The following is an 18,580-nucleotide window of genomic DNA, read 5'->3' as shown; positions in this document are numbered from 1 at the left end:
AATTTTGCACAAATAGGGGAAATATTTGCTTCTTTTTAAATGGCACCTGCTGCTCAGCAGACCTGAGGTGAAATCTGCTGGGGACACTGACAGCAGCACTAAAAGCTATGCATAATCTGTGCAGTGTTGGGTCAGCATAGACTAGGATGTGGCTGGGCAGCCTGAAGCAGTGAATCTCAGACCAGAGCTTAAAGCTGCTCTCTAGTAATAGAAGTCTATGATCTGCCAGGCCACTAAAGAAAGAAGCTCTCCTATCTTTGACCCAACTCATTCATTCCAAATAAAAGTTAACTGATCTGGTTGCAGAGTGGTTGACTCAGCAAGAGAGACTGCAGTGATGGCAAGTGAGCCCCAAAAAGATGGACATTTGTATGAAAATACTGGCTATGGGATTATAAAAAAATGCACCACTGACTAATTTCATGGGTGCATTCTTTAGCTCCAGAGGATGAGACTCAGAGAATCTCCCATAAGCCAAAGATCACCAACAGCCAAGATGCAGGAGATTTCCTGTAGTTAAAAGAGGACTGTTTAAACAGACTGGCATCTACATCATTCTGTGGTGATCTCACTGCTACCACCTTCTTCTCTTGCCTCACCACCACCTCCTCGCAGCACCGCTTTCTGTCTGCCTCTGGCCCGGAGCTGCATTACTGCCACTTGCAGTGGTGTAAGTTATCTCTCCTGCTGCTGCCCCAGCGCACTGGAATAGGTTATACTTCTTGCTACACCTCATCTTTAGCAGGGAGGAGACTCACTTGTGAGCTTCAGCTTCTAAGCTGTCCCCATAAGAACAGTGGCAGGAGAGAATGCAACAGCCCGAGAACAATTCCTGGGTCCTGTGGAGAACTGGCACAGTACAGTTTCCATCCTCACAGCTGCACTCTTTGACCTCAAAAACAAGGTGGTCACATCCAAAGTGCCCCAAGGCTGTGGGCTAGTCCCTAAACCCTGAGAAATGCTGGTCCATGCAAGTCCGTGTGGGTCAAAGCTGTGCCCAGGAGCACGCTACCAATTCAGCAATACTCAGACCTGCACCGTGGCCCTGTCTCACTTACTAGTAGAGATGTAGTCAGTCTGCTGCAGAGACGAATGGTAGAGCCATGTTCACAGCTGAAACCTTCTAAGTTTCAGGGTCAGAACAACAAGCTTTGGCAGCCACTTAGCAGCTGCTGGATTACCCCAGTACTAGTGTTTGTTAGCTGGCACTGAACAGATCAGGGTCAAAACCAGCACTGTGTGATGTTATCGGCTACCGCACTGAGAAGCCTCCATTAACTACACCAGAGTTACACCAGAAGAAATGAGAAGACACTAAAGACTGAAGCCGTCAAAAAGAAAGATACACAAAATGGGATATTTTATGAACATATTTTCTTAGATTCTTGAAGAGTTTATTTTAGCGAGGCAGGAGATCACCTCTTTCCAATGAAAACTGTTGACAACAAGTGCCACCCCCTGCAGCTGTAAAATTTTAATTGTGACAATGTTTACAGCAGTTGAGATACAACTTCAGAATGACAGCTCTGCTGCAGTGGAAGGATGATCAGAAAAGTGAGCAGCTCCTGTTTAACAACAGTTAACAAACATCCTTCCCTTATTTCATCTGTGTGAAAAGAAACATCCCACAGTTCACTTATCTGATCCTAATGTCACCTCAGAGTAAAGTTCATGTCAGACAAAGACTAATCACGGAATAATAAGTATATACTTACCAACCATATCCATTAGTAAATCAAATTACTGTGATTTTTGGCAGCAAGAGAGATCTAGGTTAGACATTAAAAATCATGTTGAACTGTAAGGATAGCAAAACAATAGATTCACTTGCCTGGGGAGGCTGTGGAGGCTGTACCACATGAGATTTTTAGAGCTTTTTAGAAACAGACCTGTCAGGAATGTACCTGGTAATGTGGTCTGGTTTGGGAGTAGGGGCAGAATAGAACAGGATGACTGCTCAAGATCTCTGCCAGCCCTGCTTTCTAAGATCCCTACAGAAATCAAGAAATCAGCACTGAACAGTATATAACTTTTTAACAGCTGTTTCACTGACACAAAGCCCAATTAAACGACCCTTCAGTGAGGTCATAAATTTTCAGTTCTGATTAAATCCAGTCTAAAGGGGTACAACACTGGAAAAAATTTGGAGTTTTATGGGAATTTGGGGGGTTTATTTCACATTATTTATTTAGGTAAGTAAATTCCACTGAAGGCAGGCCACCACGCATTTTAGGTAGAATCAACTGACCTGGCTTCATATCCGCAGCAAAATAAGCTGTCTTACTGCAACTCTAATCTGCAGAGAGAGAGCTAGTGATACATTTTTCCTGTGGATCAATGAGTCAATTGTTGGTTTTCAGATAAGACATAAATCTAGCCAGGGTGGTAAGTCTACAGCGGTGCTTAGACTTCACGTAAACGGACAGCAGTTTGCAGGGGGGCGGTTCAGAGGGCAGCCAGCACCCATGCCCATGGGGCGAGGCTCACTATCAGCACCCTGGCCAAGATCCAGGTGCCCTGGGGGGTCCGATGGGAGCAGACCCCATGGGTCGGGCGCTCCTGATCCCCCTCTTACTGCTGACTAATGGAGCTGTGATGCCACCGGGTAGGGGAAGACCCAGGATCCTTCTATCAAAACAAAATCTGACTTCTCAGATTTCAGAGCACAACTCGGTAGGACACACCAAGACTAGACCTGCCAGTGCAAGAGCTAATAGAGATGTGAATCATTTGCAGATGATATAATTACCTGGGGTCTCCACCCGCCGGTAATGGTAGGGGTTAATGCACACTTCTTTCTGTTTTGAGCCAAACGGGAACTCACAACATTCCAGTGGTTTCAACTCATGGTGAGATTGTAAATCAGGCCAGCGCCACACTCTGCAGTATATGACATGGGGAAGCCCCTTGCGGTGAGACACCTGCAGCCGCCCATCCAAGGATCGTGGGATCGTGACACATTTACTGGGCTGACCCGGACAGCTCAGAGCCCTTTCCAGTTCTTCCATGGCACCTTTTTTCTTCTTTAACTTCTTCACCAAGGAATCAACGGCTTTTTCTGCCCACTTTTCCTCTTCATCTCCTTGTTTCCAGCCCAGCAGCCTTTTCACTGCAGGACTGGTGAAGGAGAACAAGGAACTGATAGGGGTGCTGGAGTGCATAAGAAGCAGAGGTTACACACAAACGTCAACAGAAGCACAAATTGCTCTCCTGCCTTGCAAGGCTTGCACGGTGTTTCAATATTGAGATGGATGCTTCCTTCAACGAAAGGTTCTTCCACACATTTGTTTTTGTAGTCTTAGGCACTGGTTACAAGTAGTCCAACAGGGTGGGCCTCAGGACTTTCCAAACATCAAGAAACTGCTGATGAAGCCTGGAATAACAACACAAAACTTAGTTAGGCTTCACACACTCCTTTCATTGTTCCTTCAATAAAATCTTTTCAAAGAGAAATTATTAAAAATGTGCATTTAATTTTCAATGGTTTTCTGTTTGGTTTCTGCTGTTTATTTTGGGTCCAAGCCTCTTCTCCCCACTACCCTTCACATTCATTTTAGAGTTGGACCTCAGAAAGCATTAAGTGTCTAGTCACTTCAATTTCGGTTTAGAATTTAATGAACTAGGCAAACTGTTGCAGGGTTGGGATTATATTTACTACAAAGGAAAATGTACCCTTTTTTTTTTGTGGTGATAGCTGTAGGTTTAGCTCAAGCATCTTCTATGAAATTAAATCCATAATATCAAATTTTATGGAAGTAATGAGTAGAATATTTCTCTGATTTCAACTCCCTCTCTGCCACCCCAATCTCATTCTACTGTCAAGAGTTGTACAGTACTAACTGCAAAATTAATTTAGAATTCAGCTACTCCCAGACTTCCGTTAATGACTCTGAAAGATATATCACTGTTCTCTAAGCTTATTTACATTTTCTGACATGCAAGAGAAATACCTTGTTTGCCTAGCCAGTCTGTTTTGCTCTCTATAAAAATCAGTTTTTTGGATGAAAATCACACTTTTGGACACGGTTCGTGCCGGATGGATCCTGCGTTACTTCTGCTAGGAGCTGCTACATCTGACAAAGTCCAACAGAAAGAGTTTAGTTCTTGTGGGGTTTTCTTTTTTATTTTTTTATTTTTTAATGTAGCTGGAGCCAGTCTAATTTTAGCTAAAAATGACATATTTCCACTGACTGGAACCCTGAGGAAAAATATCCTTGTGTGTCAAGCTCTTTATTGTTTTAACTATACTTCATGGACCCCAAGTACATACCAAGCCCAAAAGTCTGAACTATACAGATGGCACATAAAGCAGAAGGTGGGGGCAGCTTTTAAATGGATGCCTCCAGAGAAGCAGCTTGATGACTGCCCTACTCCACCCTTGTTGGAGGACTTGGGTCTTTCTTGCCCTCCACCAGTAAAAGCCTGGACGTAGTCCTCAGCATCACTTATATGTTGCCACTGAGACAGATGTTGCCTGGTGTTGGGAGCAGCAAGGCTTCACAGACCATATTATTCTGCAGTTTCCTTAAATGCACAGCTCTTGTAAGAGTTCAAAGGGCACCTGGGGACACTGAGTGCAGGCACAGGCACAACATATTGAGACAGGAGGCCAATCCAAAAGACTGGTTCCTTGGCGTAGTCTGATACCCTCAGCACCACACAGCTCTGGAGCATGCAACAGGGTAAGCACACATGGTCCACGGCATCAGAGCCACCTAGACAACATGCAATGTTTTCTGAGGACCAGTGACCACTTAGAGCTGTTTTCCTCCTAGCCCTTCTGTTTTGTTCTCATGCCTATTCCTCTGCCCCACGGCGTTATCCTTTAAGATGCCCAGCACCCTGAGAAGTGCAGATACATGTAAACATAAGGCACTTTTTCCCTTCTTCCATGAGAGCAGCAATGATGAGGGCAGGGGCTCAAATTCCCAAAACACATTCCACAAAGCCAGGGAGATGGAAGCACTTGGTATCACAGAAGAGAAAGCATAAAAATGACACTTTGGCATGTCACAAGCCCCAGCAGCAGCTCCTGTTACCGCAAGAGATTCATATTCCAAGCACCAGTGAACAGGAGGCTGCATGAAAATATGTATGGAGGCACTACAAAACGGGAAGGAAGAGCAGGCACACCTTGCTTCAGGCACCCATCACAGCACTGAGCTCTGGCTTATGCAATTTGTACATTATCAACCTATGTGTATGTCCAATTGTCCTCAACTGTCAAGAGAGGGTCTTGACAAGAGCACGGCAAAAATCTCCTCACTTGCACCATTCGACAATCAGTGATTGATTTCACAGAGCTGCTCAAGCTTGTCCCAACCTGCGAAGAGAAACTTCAGATTCCAGATTTTTTCCCCACTCTGTATTAGTAAAAATTGAATGACCTTGAACACTTAACTGGATAGTTATGAATGCCTCTTAGTCAAAACTGAAGTCTATTCCAAACACTTAGAGGGTATGTGTGAGAATGAAGTAAGTTCAGAATGATTTATCACAGGAAAAAACCCTCAAGCTGCTTGTAAAACATAATGTGGATAAAATTTAGGCAGACAATCTCCAGCCTTCGTGCGACCAGGCTCAGACTACAGAGCCCAGCACCAGCCCCATCTAGGCATCCCATGCAGTGGAAGTGTCTGTCCCTTGCTGTCCCAGTGAGAACCTGTGGAGGATCTGCCATGGTGCTGCCGTCGTTGTCTGGTGGCACCAAACCCCATCCTCACAGGACAAAATGAAACAATGTCAGGATCTCTGTGGATCAGCCCTGAAAGCAGCAACAGGAAGCAAGGAGAGCCTGGGATGAAAGCCCACAGGACCAGTAGTGGTGTAAACGTCTCTACTCCAGGCTGAGAGGGAAAATGGCTCACACTTCTTATCTGAGGGGGTCTCCCGGGTGTTAGCATGTGTAAACAACTGCTCCTGATAAGTTAATGCAACATTACAAGCATCAGATACGAAAACATACATGTTCACATAAAAGTATTGTCCTGAGATTTTCTTTTCCATTTAGACCAAGGTTTTAAATAAACACATTAATCTCGTTCAGTCAAATTAAATAACTCAACAGTGACATCAGTATGAGTCTGAGCACTATTGTTGCTAGTGGGAGAGTCGCCAAGACTATGTGTATAAAAGCAAAAGCCGTGCTTTGCAGACCATGTGATGTAGTCTCAGATAAGTACATTGCACAATTTCCTACCACGTTCCCCCCAGTTTCTTCTAAAATATTTTTTTCCCCAAATTCAACTAATATACAAAATACAAATGGTATTAAATAAACTAAGCAGCTTTCAAATAATATTATCAAAACATCCTAGTTTAATGTTATTAAATTACATAATACTGCACACTATTCAGCAGAATAAGCCCTCTGTTGCTAGGCTAAGATACTCCATTATGAAATACCTAGGCAGCCGTTCTCCTCCACGGCTGTAATGATAGAGATGTCGATTCACAAGTTAACAATCTTTCAGGACAGCAGTTGCTTAAGCTGTATGCCTTTTGTAACAGGCAGCTTGCCTACCCAACTGGAAACTTACAACATTGAAACATTTCAAAACCATGTTTGATGTATTTTCTGTGCTGATGATCCATCATGTTTCTCGACGCTCCTCACTTTAGAGTAGTAGCGGGGAAGGAAGTGCTAGAGTTTTGATCCATATCCACAGCACACGTATCAAGCCCTGTGCCATACCATGATGGAAGTTCTGGTCTGGTCACCTCTGTCTCCCTCAGTGACAGTATGATGTGCTATCGTGAGTGTAAGTCAGGCATCATTCAGGGTACATCCCTAACATGATTGCCTCCTCTGGAACTATAAGGAAAGCTTTGTTTATCTGTCAGGTAAGTAACTGGTCAACACCAAACACAGTCAATCTTCCATGCTGTAAATCTTTATTCCATCATCGAGTTTAGCCTGAAGTTTGCTTTAGGGAAGAGGCAGAAGAGGTATGGCATGTGAGCATGAACCCACCCTTTCGTTTCTGTGGTCTGCAGGGGAAGGTGAGACTGGAAATGCTTCAGCCCATTCTCCCTAAACATAGGGTGTCTGCCTTAGCTATGGCTACACTACTGCTGGGGAACAGCTCTGGGTATGGAAACTTGATTTTCTACAGCATAAATTATTACCACAGTATCTGGAATGGCTTTGGTCTGTGCCAGTAGCACTCTCCCAAATAACTTTTGTGTTTAGTTCAGGAGTTAGCAGGGACATGGGGTAACTTCTAATAAGAAGTCTGCATAGAGCCACCTTGTTTTGGAGTGCAAGACACCCATTGTATGGAAGTGAGCCTCTCCATCCTAGCTGGCCTCAAGACCAAGAACAGTAGTAGGCATGTTTAATTTATTAGTATGCAAGCAGCCTGTCAGCAGAATTCACTTGGCCACACAAACACGTCCAAATTGTTGACACTCATATCTGACCTAGTCACATACAAGTCCCTAAATACCTACTTGAGAAAAACAGGTGTGTACATGGCATGGACCATTCCATCTCAAAGTAAACAACTAGAAAAAAAATAGCAAAATCAAGCACTGCATACAGCTCATGCTGAGTGAGATTAGTCTCACCTCAAGTCTGAATGACTGCCAGGCTGTCCCAGCAACATGGACACAAAGTGAAAGGGACTAGGATACCTTCTCCTACTCCTAAGTCCATATTTCACCCTTCAGTGTAGAATTAGCCTGCAGGTCCTCATGTCAACAGGAGAAATATGTTCCTCCAGGAACTTCACTTCAGTAATTTCCATCGTGCTGCTAAAGAGCCTGACACACCAAGAGCAGAGAAAAGCAGATGGAACACCATTGCTGTGGGCTTACTGTTTCCTAACTGGGGCCAGGTCCTGCTGAAGTCAGTAAGAGGGTTTCCAAAGCTCATGGAAATTAAACATGCCCTCCTTTGTGTCTCATGTGGCAGCATGCAGATGCCTCCACTATGGAAAGATTTTGGGAAATTTAGATTTCATTTGATGTACAAAGGATCCACTGTGTCAGGGAAGACTTGCATCATCCATCAGCAGAATGTCTGTGCAGGCCAACAGGCCGATGAAGTTCCCTCTAATTCAGTTCCCATCGGCATGGCAGTGAAATTGTACCAGTCCTAGTTACAATTCACTCTAAGGTTTATGCAGAAGTCAAAAAGGAAGACTGGATGGATGCTAGTGAAAACAGGCTTAAAACACAACTGGGTAAAAGCACAGTGTCCATCGTCCCTCAAAAGTGTATGTGTGCATATGTGTGTAAGCACAGGTGTATGCAGATGTGTGTGTGTATCTCATCTCAGAATAAACCTCCAAGATGCTGCCTCCCTCGGCGTGCCTGCCTTGGCTAACTGAGCTGTGAGAGGAGTGGCTATCAGTCTCGAAAATGGCTGACATCATCAGTCTTGCTGTCACTGCAACTGCTAAGTAAGGCCACAGAGGGAGATTTCTCAGAGGGTCGTCTAGACATAAGCTGTGCAGTTCTTGGAGATGCATGCAGCTGGAAAATGGAGTAGTAAGACAATTATAGCTGGAAGTCTGCCGCTGGGTGACTAAATCACAACAGAGTTGGAAAGGAGAAAATTATTTCAGTCAAACAACGTAAAGAATGCTGTGAACATGCACTTGGTTAGTTATTTTTACCTAGCATTGATTTGGTTATTTCTACCTACTATGAAAGACAGAAGCATGAGAGTTTTCTCAGTGTAACTGAGTCTTGACTTGGTTTCAAATGTGCCCAGCTAGCAGCAGCCAGTGTGCACCCAGGGCTGGCAAAGCACTTCCTGGGTCACATCATCACTGCCACTTGCTATAGGGATCTTCCACACCTTAGCAGGGAAAAGGGTTTAAAAATAAATAAAGAAAGAAACCAACAAAAGTGTGTTTACAAATACTTGGCCCTCAAATGAGCAAGGGATTCCACCAGCCTTGCCCTGGGTCTGCTCCCACACCCTGAGCCCAAAGCACCAATCCCAGGGTTTTGCAGGCACAGCAGATCAGAGGTGGGGAGGAGAGGTTTCACACATGCATTCACTCCAAAAGAGCAGTGGGGAAGTGCACGCCTGAGCTGCGTAGCTACTGCTGCTGGTGCTCCAGTAACCAGCTCATGGCTTGGGAACGGTGGCCACATGTTACTCTTGGTGCATGTAAATCACTTTAAAAGACTCATGTTCCACTCGTGGCACCCGCAATATCATTTGGGATCCCCCGGGGCTTCTCGCTGTGCTTGGGACCTGCCAGACAAGAGTGCTGTTATGAACCTATCTGAAACCACTGTCTTTTGCACCCAACAAAATACAGTGAATGAATTATTCATTACAACGTTACCAAGTTCTTCCACAACCACAAAACCTGACACCCAAGGTTTTAATTAAATGGGATGTAAAGAAGGTTGTTCTTTTTTTTTAATTAAGAAACTAAATTTCTTCCTGGTTTGACCCTGGACTGCTCCAATTGAAAAGAGCTGCAATGATAAAAGTTTGTAAGGTACTTGAGACTCAAATTTGTCCATGTTTCACACAGCCCTGGCAACATCTCATTGTTTATTCCTATAAGCTTAAATGAATAATGAAAACTTCTGAAACGAATTTTCTCGGGTTTTTTTCCAGGTTTGTTCTGAAAGCCCTTCTACATTGAACTTTCTGTGAAGACATCAATATCAAGGAGCAAATCTCACAAGGCTTCATGCTTCTCTGGCCACTTGTCCACACTGTGGAGTCTTTGCCAAACTCACTGCCTCCCACATAAAATAAGGACATAATTTGATGCTAGTGACTAAAAATCTATGACATCCAAATAATTTATCTGAGCTTGTGGAATCATTGGAATCTTATCTCATCTACTCATCATCATTCAGCTTCTCTTGACAGTAATAACACCTCATTTGATATAAAGAAGGAAAGATTCAAGTATATAAGCTGCACACCTTAATACTGGTACAGAGATTTCCGTAGATCAAACATTTGCAGATGTGTTTAAGAGGCATTAATTCCATCACAAAAGAAAATTAAGTACCCAGCTCACTTTCGGTATGCCCACGATGCCTGACTGTGAAGGGATGTACCAATTCCTGCGGTGGGACCGCTCTGGGTGAGCACATCGACAGATGCATCAACAGAGCTTCATTAGCGTGACTTAAGATGGGGAGAACAGAGGGGCATGGACATGGTTAACAGTATGACAATGTGCAAAAGGCTGTTGCAGGCAGGATAGGGGCAATCTGTCTTTCATGTCCACTTGAAGAAATGGGACATAGGTATGATAGCTATATGCATTGGGATAGTTATTGCTGCTGGAGGTCTGTGAGCACCAACTACACAGCTTCCTTCAAGAATAACTGTGCTGGCCTTGGGGAGGAAGAACGGACGGGAAAACCCACTGAGATGAGCCCTTCTGACCCTATGTCCCCTGCTAGGACCAAACAAAAGAGCCCCTCTCTTCAGGTGCAGCACTAGGCTAACATGGCTACACTGGCTTTGGCTCCTGAGTTATGTGCATGCTGCTGCTCAGGGTAAACACAAACCAGAGGGCTAGACGGTCTCACTAATTTTTGCCTTTGAAAATCTCCCACAACATCTGAAGACACCCCACAAAATTACCACAATCAAAGTCTGTGCAAAAATATGAAACCGGACCAATTTATCGCTATGATCTCTCTTTGACTGCACTTCCTTCCTTGGTATTAATTTTTAAAGGAAACCAGCAACTGCGATGTTTATATGGAGTGAACTGCACTGTATTCCCTGGCTGGGCCACACTGAAGTTTCTGAGATGCAATCCCAGAGGGACACATCCTCTTCTCTACCCCACACCCTGCTCCCTGCAGGCAGGAGGAAGATCCATTCACCCATTCCCTGCCTTATCCCTTCCTGTGGCTGCCTTGCTCAGGCTCAGACCAGCAGCCCTGAGGAAGACCCCCTCTCCCTGCTGCCTTCCTCCCACAGAGCCAGAAGCTAAGGAGCACACACATGCCATGGAGGACCACAAGGATATATTTGTGGGAGAAGGCAGGAGGCAGTGGGATATGATGGGGAGGAGGTTCATCAACCTGCCCTGGGGAGTCAAAATGTCTTCTCATGGCTCTGGTTATTCCCATTTTATAGACAGTCAGTTCTGCATTCCTCACATACCCACCATTCCCAGAGAAACTGTAGCAAAGCCCATCGGTGTTTCTAAAAATGGAACGGTTGGAAATACGCAAAAAATAGAATTCCTGCTTTTAAAATAAACGCTGACTCGTCTTTAATACAAAGCATGCAGCCAAGTGCCTCCAGAACAAACACTTCACAAAGGAAGAAGGGGACTAGAAAAGAATTTCAGCTTCATTGCTAGCCTAAAGTTTATATCCACACTAATCAGATCCTGTAATCCTCGTTATCAATCACTGGCATTCTTGGAGCCATTCCCAAATACCCATTTTAGGAAAAGGATTTGCTTAAGAGTTAGACATTAAGAATGTTGTGAATAAGGATACATCTACAGAACAATTACTTCACCAAGGATGTGATGCTCAAGTCTGATGGGAACCTATCCTGACAGTTTAGTGTCTTAAACTGTTAGAAAGGAATGCACTTTTGGAGCTCTGGTTGTACATTTACAGTGCACAAAGGATAAAAAAAATGTTCTCATGTTGTATGGTAGCACATGCCATCTATCTAACAGGAGACCTGAAGGCCAGCTGGGTAAAGTTCAGCACAGTGCTGAAGACCTTCATTTCCTGGGGGAATGCACAGAACTGACGGGAAGCTGGCTCCTCCTGGCAGATCTGCAAGGTCTGCTCCCAGTGACGGAAACTCTGGCACCTGGTTCTCCCTGTGCAAGGACTGCATCTCATGCTTTTGAGATCTGCTGCCTAGTTGTGCCAGGTATCTAATGCCACAAAGTTAGAGACAACCTGTGACACTGAGAGTTAGCTGGGGAGTCTGTTGCCTCTAAGCACCCCAGGCAGCAATGTTCCCAGCTGTAGCCTGGCACGGAGGCTCCCTGCCTAACACCCAAGGTCCCAGAGAGAACCTCTGGGAGGTCTGCCTGAAGGGTTACTTACTCAGGTACAGTGTAAACACAGCAGACACCTTTTGCAGAAGATTTAGCATCACACAGCTTGGCAAGTAAAATATAGATCAATAGATCATGTAGATAATCAGTAAAATACTCAAAAGAAAGAACTTCCAGAAGTGCCTCCTCTCTGTCTGACAGCTGACCCGGAGAGGGAGCAGCAGTACTGCCGGCCACCTCTCCTTCCTCCCAGGTGAGAAAGCCTGACCAACTGCGTATGGGGGCATATGTTTCACATACAAAAGGCTTTCCATATACATCATGTTAGCAGTTTTCCATGGAATCACATTAGCATTTCATTGTGTTCAAACCATATCACATTCAAATCTGTTTTTTCTAAAAGGCTTTCATTGTGCATCACTGTGGGAAATTGCTAATGCAATAAGATTGACATATAGGTTCTCCTGCATGAACATCCGCAGTAATCTGTGCTAATTGAGCCCTCAGTGGCTTGTGAAACCCTGCAGGGGGGAGGAAGGGTGGAGCATCCAGAGGCTTAGGTCTTGAAGAACTGCAAAAAATGAGTGTGGAGCTCAGGTAAGCATTAATATTAGTGTGCTTTATCCATTTAAAGATCTGATTCAGTGGCAGGGATTATTACCTTGGTCAAGGGGCCAATGGTCCCAAGCAACATCACTGCAGCACACTTCATTAAAAATATCTGGATATGCTTGGACTCCCCGTGGAAGTTATTTCACAACAACAGGACTAAGAACAAAAGGAGCAAGAACTTGTCTATCTAGTTCCCTCCTGTGGGGGGAAAGGAGGAGACGGCTGGCCATTCCCAGTGACTTCAGCTGAAGATGTGGGTGCTCAGCTTCTCTGTAAACCAGAACACTTGCTTATGAGATTAAACAGGCTTCATATGCCTACATTTGAGCCTGGGAGTATAAAATGAAGGCTAGATTCTCTTTAGCATGCAAGATGGCATGCCATGCTAACAACCAGCTTCAGAAAACACTGAGCAAAAGGCAGAAATAGGGCCCTCAGTCTTTAAAAGAAACATATGTCTCTTCTGCAAACCCGCCCCAGGAGTCTGAGGAATAACCCATCTCTCCAGGGCTGTTTCTCCCCTTCCTCTCCCCTCCTAGCACTCAGTTCTGCCCCACGCAGTGCCTCTACCCCAAGGGTCCCAAGCAGGTTGCCATCAAGAAGCCTTGGTCCCACCATCCGTCCTGTAGGACATGCAGCAGGGCAGGAATGGGAGCCGCAGGCTGCTGCCTCGCACAGGAATAAATTTTGGTTTCACTACTCTAGATGTCCCTGCGGAGGCCTCATGCCCTGTATGAAGTAATTCAAGATCTGTTGATGAGAGAGAGATAAATTAGCTACCTCATATGTGCTGCAGGGTAAGAAACTGAATGTTGGCAGCTGGGCAAAAGTAATTTGACGGAGACAAGTAAGTAGGTTTGGATAGGCCAGGCCAGCAAGTAACTGTAAAGGAGTCTTGAAAAGCCATGTGAACTGCTTGTGCCTCCGGTCAGTTCTGCGCCTACCAGGCAGTGTGTGGGATCGCATCCTGCCACAGGCCTCTGGGTAAATGGTTTTCCCCTCAGGTCCTCGATTTCTGCATCTGTCATACAGGTACCCTGATGGGGACAGCTCTGTAAAGCACTATGAACTCTGCTGATGAGAAATCCTGCACAGGAATGCTTAAAAAAAAAAAAAAAAAAAAAAGGATTTTTCATTAAGGAAAGGCACGGCAAGTAAACACACACAAAAAAGATTAAGTATTGTTGAAGTGTATTAACCTCAGTTGCAGGGATATTTGTGATTTGTGTTGTAAAGGATTCTTCATTAAACGGAGCTTTGTTATTAGCAGACACCACTTTCTGGACAGGATACTACCACCGCCAGCTCTCTGCCTGCTGTTCTTCACAGCACAGCTGCATGACCAAGTACACCACCAGGCCAAACAAACACAGAATAACCGTTATCAAGAAATGGCCAATCTGTCTCCTATTGTAGCCAGGTAATGAGGGTGAAAGGAAGCCTGAAACAGAACAAACTGTAATGACCCAAGAGTCTGTTAAATTTTCTTTCCTCCTCATTTCTCTCTTTCAGTGGACAGAGGGAACTCTGGAAGTGGGGAACATTTTCAAAGCCTAAACAAAGACCAGGCATATTGAGAGACTCCAGAAAGGGAGTCTGCATGGAGAGGTTCCAGAAAGAAAATAAAAAGACGCAGGATTTTGGCAGGGGTCATGCTGACTGGGAGCACAACGTAGGTGGGACAAAAGAGCTTGTTGGGAAACGGGAGGTTGCAGTATCAAGCTGGAAGGTTGCCACAGTGTGGACTAATGCTTTGGCGGCTGCAAACAAAAGGAAGGAGAAATCTAAGAAGTAACATGAAGAAAAAGTGTCAAGAGATATCTGGGAGTACCAAGACCTGTGAGGAAACAGAAGAGTCAAAGATGATGCTAAGTTTGGCAGAGAGGAGGATGGTGATGCTACTGACAAGGAAAAAGAGTGGGAAGGAAACAAGTTCTGGAGAGAAGGATGTGGAAAAGATAAGGCATTCCTCCTCCCAGTCAGAAACACACCTTGATCTTAACGCTGTCTCAGAAAAATAGAGATCAATTATCAGATTTTATTCTTCTGTTTTGTGTTTCTATGCAAGAGGGACTATGTAAACTGGGAAATTGACTCCACTCCATGTCCACCTCCACCATGTCCTTGCTGTGCCCTTGTCCAGAGAAGCTGAACCTCAAAGCAAACTGCTCCACCTTACATCTATCTAAGATGTTGCAATAGTTCTTGCAGAAACCTGCAAGTGGTCCTGTGGAATGATTGTCTAAAAATCACAGGTATCTGCACAAAACTTGGGCAGATAATGTTTCACCTGCTTCGATTTAAATGCACACATGTATTAGTCAGGATCTCAGTCTGGGCTCTGATCCTACTGTCTGTTAGATCTACTCATCTGCAAAAGCACAGCAAGGTTTTCAGTGACTATAATAAATACACAGGGCCCTAGACTCTTTAATTCACCTCTTCACCTGTAGAATTCCCACAGTATTAACCGCTCAAACATTATAGACAAAATATAAGTTGGGAAATAATTTGGGATATTTTTGAAAAATTAATTTTATTATACTGTATTCAGAGTCTAATGCTGCCTTACAACAAATATTCCCAAAGACAATAATAGGACAGCAATGATTCTCTCAAATTGTCATTGTTATTACTATCTTTTGCTGTTAATGTACAATAACCCTAATGATTCTTTATACCTGCCTGCAGCAGGAAACCAGGCAGTCTACCAGAACAACCTTTCCTAGGTATGTTTTTGCTGTGCTGTTTTCAGTTAAAATATTTATGACGTGGGGGGTTCTTTCTTTCTTTCCCATCCATGTACTTATTATTTGTATCTCTGTACACTTTCACTATATTTTTTTCAGCAGACAAATTACCCAGAGCATATGTATTTTTCCCTTCTGGCTCCCCTTATTCTGTTAAGTTTCTTTGAAATGGGGTGCCTAGTACTGCTGATGCTGGAATTACTGTTAGCCAGTATCAGCACCGGTGATAAACTCTAGCTAGTGTTTTGGTTAGAGGTCACTTGTAATTAGTAGTCATTGTCCTTTGAATTTAACAATGGAAAAAAAACAACTTTGTAGAGACAGATTAGCCTGGCCATCAAAATTACAGCACTTTAGCATTCAGGAGGGAGGATTACATGACACACTATCTCCCAGGCTGATAAGAGCAGATAGCTAAGGATACAAATGAGAGCCGAAGAAAGTCTGTTAAAGAATAAAAGGAGAGAAAGGAGAATTAACTGTCCAGATATTATGTGATACATTACCCTGACACTTCTACACTCCGGTTCTAGTGAGTTAGGCCTCATTTTGTACCCACTGAAGACAACATGGGGCACTGCTACCAGTTTCTGTAAGAGCAGTTTCCAAACCTGAAGTGCTACCCAGTTCTTCTACACATGTCCCCACCTTCTGCGGATATTTGGCACGCGTGTACGTGCCTCTTAGCCTTGGGCAAGTGTGTTGATAAAATATTAATACTCAACTTCTTCACAAAGTTGTGCAGTTGACAGCTTTGTGCATAATCTTTTCAGTTGCTGCATGTAAATAAAAGCTTCTGTCTCCAACTCATATCAATTTACAAATCCTGCTTATCATAAGGATTCATGATAAAATACATCTAACCCTTATTCCAGTCATTTTTGCAGAATTACTGTTTATCAGCTCATGTGCAAGATAAAAGTGAAGAAGAGAATGTTTTTAACTCCATCACAAAGGACAGATGAGAATGGGAACTACTGCCACTCAGTAAATATAGTACAAGTTATCCTTGATACAACTCACTTTAAATCTATTTTGGGGCACATTTATTTTAGCTACTATGTCAAATTAACTCAATATTAAAAAAAAAAAAACAAACCAAACAACAAAAACAACAACCAAACCACAAACATCCCCACACTATGCTTTAAGATCTAACAGGAAGCAAACACGAACCAGCCAGACACTGGTACTTATCAAATCTGAAAGAAGGGAGTTGTCTGGCTGGATTAAAACGGATGAGGTTTGTTTGAGTGATGACATTTATCCTACCATTGCTGAGGGAAAGAATTTTGCAGCGCTTTCTTCAGTTTATACTCCTGAAGATGAGAATATTACTCCTACCGCACAAATACACGCAGGTATAAGGATGCACATTTCCACACATCTGAGATACAAAGTACTGAAACTTGCGTTATCTGCAGTGTCCTTCCCAAACCACTGCAAACTTGAATACATGCCCGAGCCGTGCACATCGTTTCCCACTTCTGCCAAGGAACAGCTTCGTTCACTGAGAAGTTGACTATTCTGTGCTGAAATTTTTTTTTCATTAATTTATAAACACAAGTAATTTAACACAGCACGCGTGTGTATGTGCATGTGTATGGGTCCACATATGTGCTATTTATTTTTATTCCCAGTAGCGCCTCTTTTAGGGCAGACCTGATTAGCATCAAATAAATTTACCCATAAAATCAAAGCAGGAAAACACAAAGTTACCGCACAATATCCGAATTGTTACAAATGAGCCGAACTTTGAATCCCCTCCACTTAGAGCTGCCCGGGCATGGAGATAAAATTACAATAATTCATAATTTGCCATATCGCGGGCTATTGTTTTTGGAAATGCTGGTTACTTGCTAACAAGTAACGTTTTAACCTCAAAAAAAAAAAAAAAAAGAGAGAGTCCCCGTTTGTAGCTTGAATACAAACCCCAATCCGAGCAATTCTGCTCCGTTTTGCTAGGGAGCGTGTCCAGGAGCGGGATTTCTTGAACAGAAAATAACCTCTGAAAGGAAAAGTATTTCCAAACGTGTCATGTGGGGTTTTGGTTTTTTTTCTTTTTTTCTTTTTTTTTTTTCCCCTCCTCCTACTTAGACGAGAAGGAAAGAAATCCTAGCAGCGGGAAGGCTTGTCAGCGCTTAGCCATCCATAAAACTGTTTTTCCCTCGCGCTCCTCCTTTCTCTTGCAGTCCTGGCGTCGGTTTGTCTCATCTCGCTGCCGCCCCGGCCCCGGCCCCGGCCCCCGCCCGCACACCGCCCCGGCGCAGCGGGGCCGGGGCCGCCAGCCGCGGGGACACCGGCCGGGGGCGCCGCCGCCGCCGCCCCGCTGGCCGCACGGGGGGATGCTGCGGCCCGCCGCCGCCCCGCCACCCGGCACAGGGAAGGATGCGCAGCAGCCCCGGCGGGAAGTTTGGGGCGGCGGCGGCAGCGGCGGCGGCGGGACTGCCCCCCGTCCCCTCTCTTCCCCCTGCCCGCCCTTCCCGGGACGCGGCCGGGGAGCCCCGGCTCTTACCTGCCACCGGGCTGGGGTCTCGGCGCGCCGCGGGCGGGAGCGGGGCTGCAGCTGCGCGACGGCGGCGGGGCCAGGGCGCAGCGGCAGCGGCAGCGGCAGCAGCAGCCCCGGCCGGCGTCAGTCAGGCGGGAGCCGCCAGGCTGTATTAGTGCGCCGGGCTGGACCGCGGCCAGCAGCGCCGCTGCCGCTGGCCCGCCCCTGCGCCCCCCCCGCCGCGCCGCGCCGCCCGCGCTGGCACACACGCGGGCACACGGACACGCGGGCACACGGGCACGCGGGCACACGGACACGCGGACACGCGGGCACACGGACACACGGACACACGGGCACGCGGGCACACGGACACACGGGCACGCGGGCACACGGACACGCGGACACGCGGACACACGGGCACACGGACACACGGGCACGCGGGCACGCGGACACACGGGCACGCGGGCACACGGACACACCACCGCACGGACGCGGACGGACGGACGGGCAGAGCGCGCCCCCACCACAGGCTGCCCGCCCCTCCCCGGGCTCCCCCCCGCAGGGGCTGAGCTCCCCCCCTCCAGCACAGGGACGCGGTCACCCCCTTCACGGGGGTCACCCCCTTCACGGGGCTCACCCCGCGGCGCGGACACCCCCCCCCACGCGCGCAGAATCCACGCCGCGCGCACACACACGCGGCGCACCCCCCTCGCCCCCCGTCACACCCGCACCCTCGCCCCCAGCCCAGCGTCCCGCCC

General features: G+C 45.8%; 1 protein-coding gene across 1 annotated transcript in view; it reads right to left on the bottom strand.

The window, feature by feature from the left end:
* SMAD9 (SMAD family member 9) overlaps nucleotides 1-17,968 on the bottom strand; it is a 37,659-nt gene extending 19,691 nt beyond the window's left edge. The window contains exons 1-2 of the mRNA XM_074931829.1: nucleotides 17,850-17,968; nucleotides 2,750-3,373 (exon numbers count right to left, since the gene is read on the bottom strand). Coding sequence (XP_074787930.1) covers nucleotides 2,750-3,161 — 412 coding nt within the window. The 5' untranslated portion in view covers nucleotides 3,162-3,373; nucleotides 17,850-17,968. The remainder of the gene's footprint in view (nucleotides 1-2,749; nucleotides 3,374-17,849) is intronic.
* Between the last annotated feature and the right edge of the window lie 612 nt (nucleotides 17,969-18,580).

Source organism: Athene noctua, chromosome 1, assembly GCF_965140245.1.
Source record: "Athene noctua chromosome 1, bAthNoc1.hap1.1, whole genome shotgun sequence".
Taxonomy (NCBI): Eukaryota; Metazoa; Chordata; class Aves; order Strigiformes; family Strigidae; genus Athene; species Athene noctua.
This window is presented reverse-complemented; position numbering and strand designations above follow the sequence as displayed.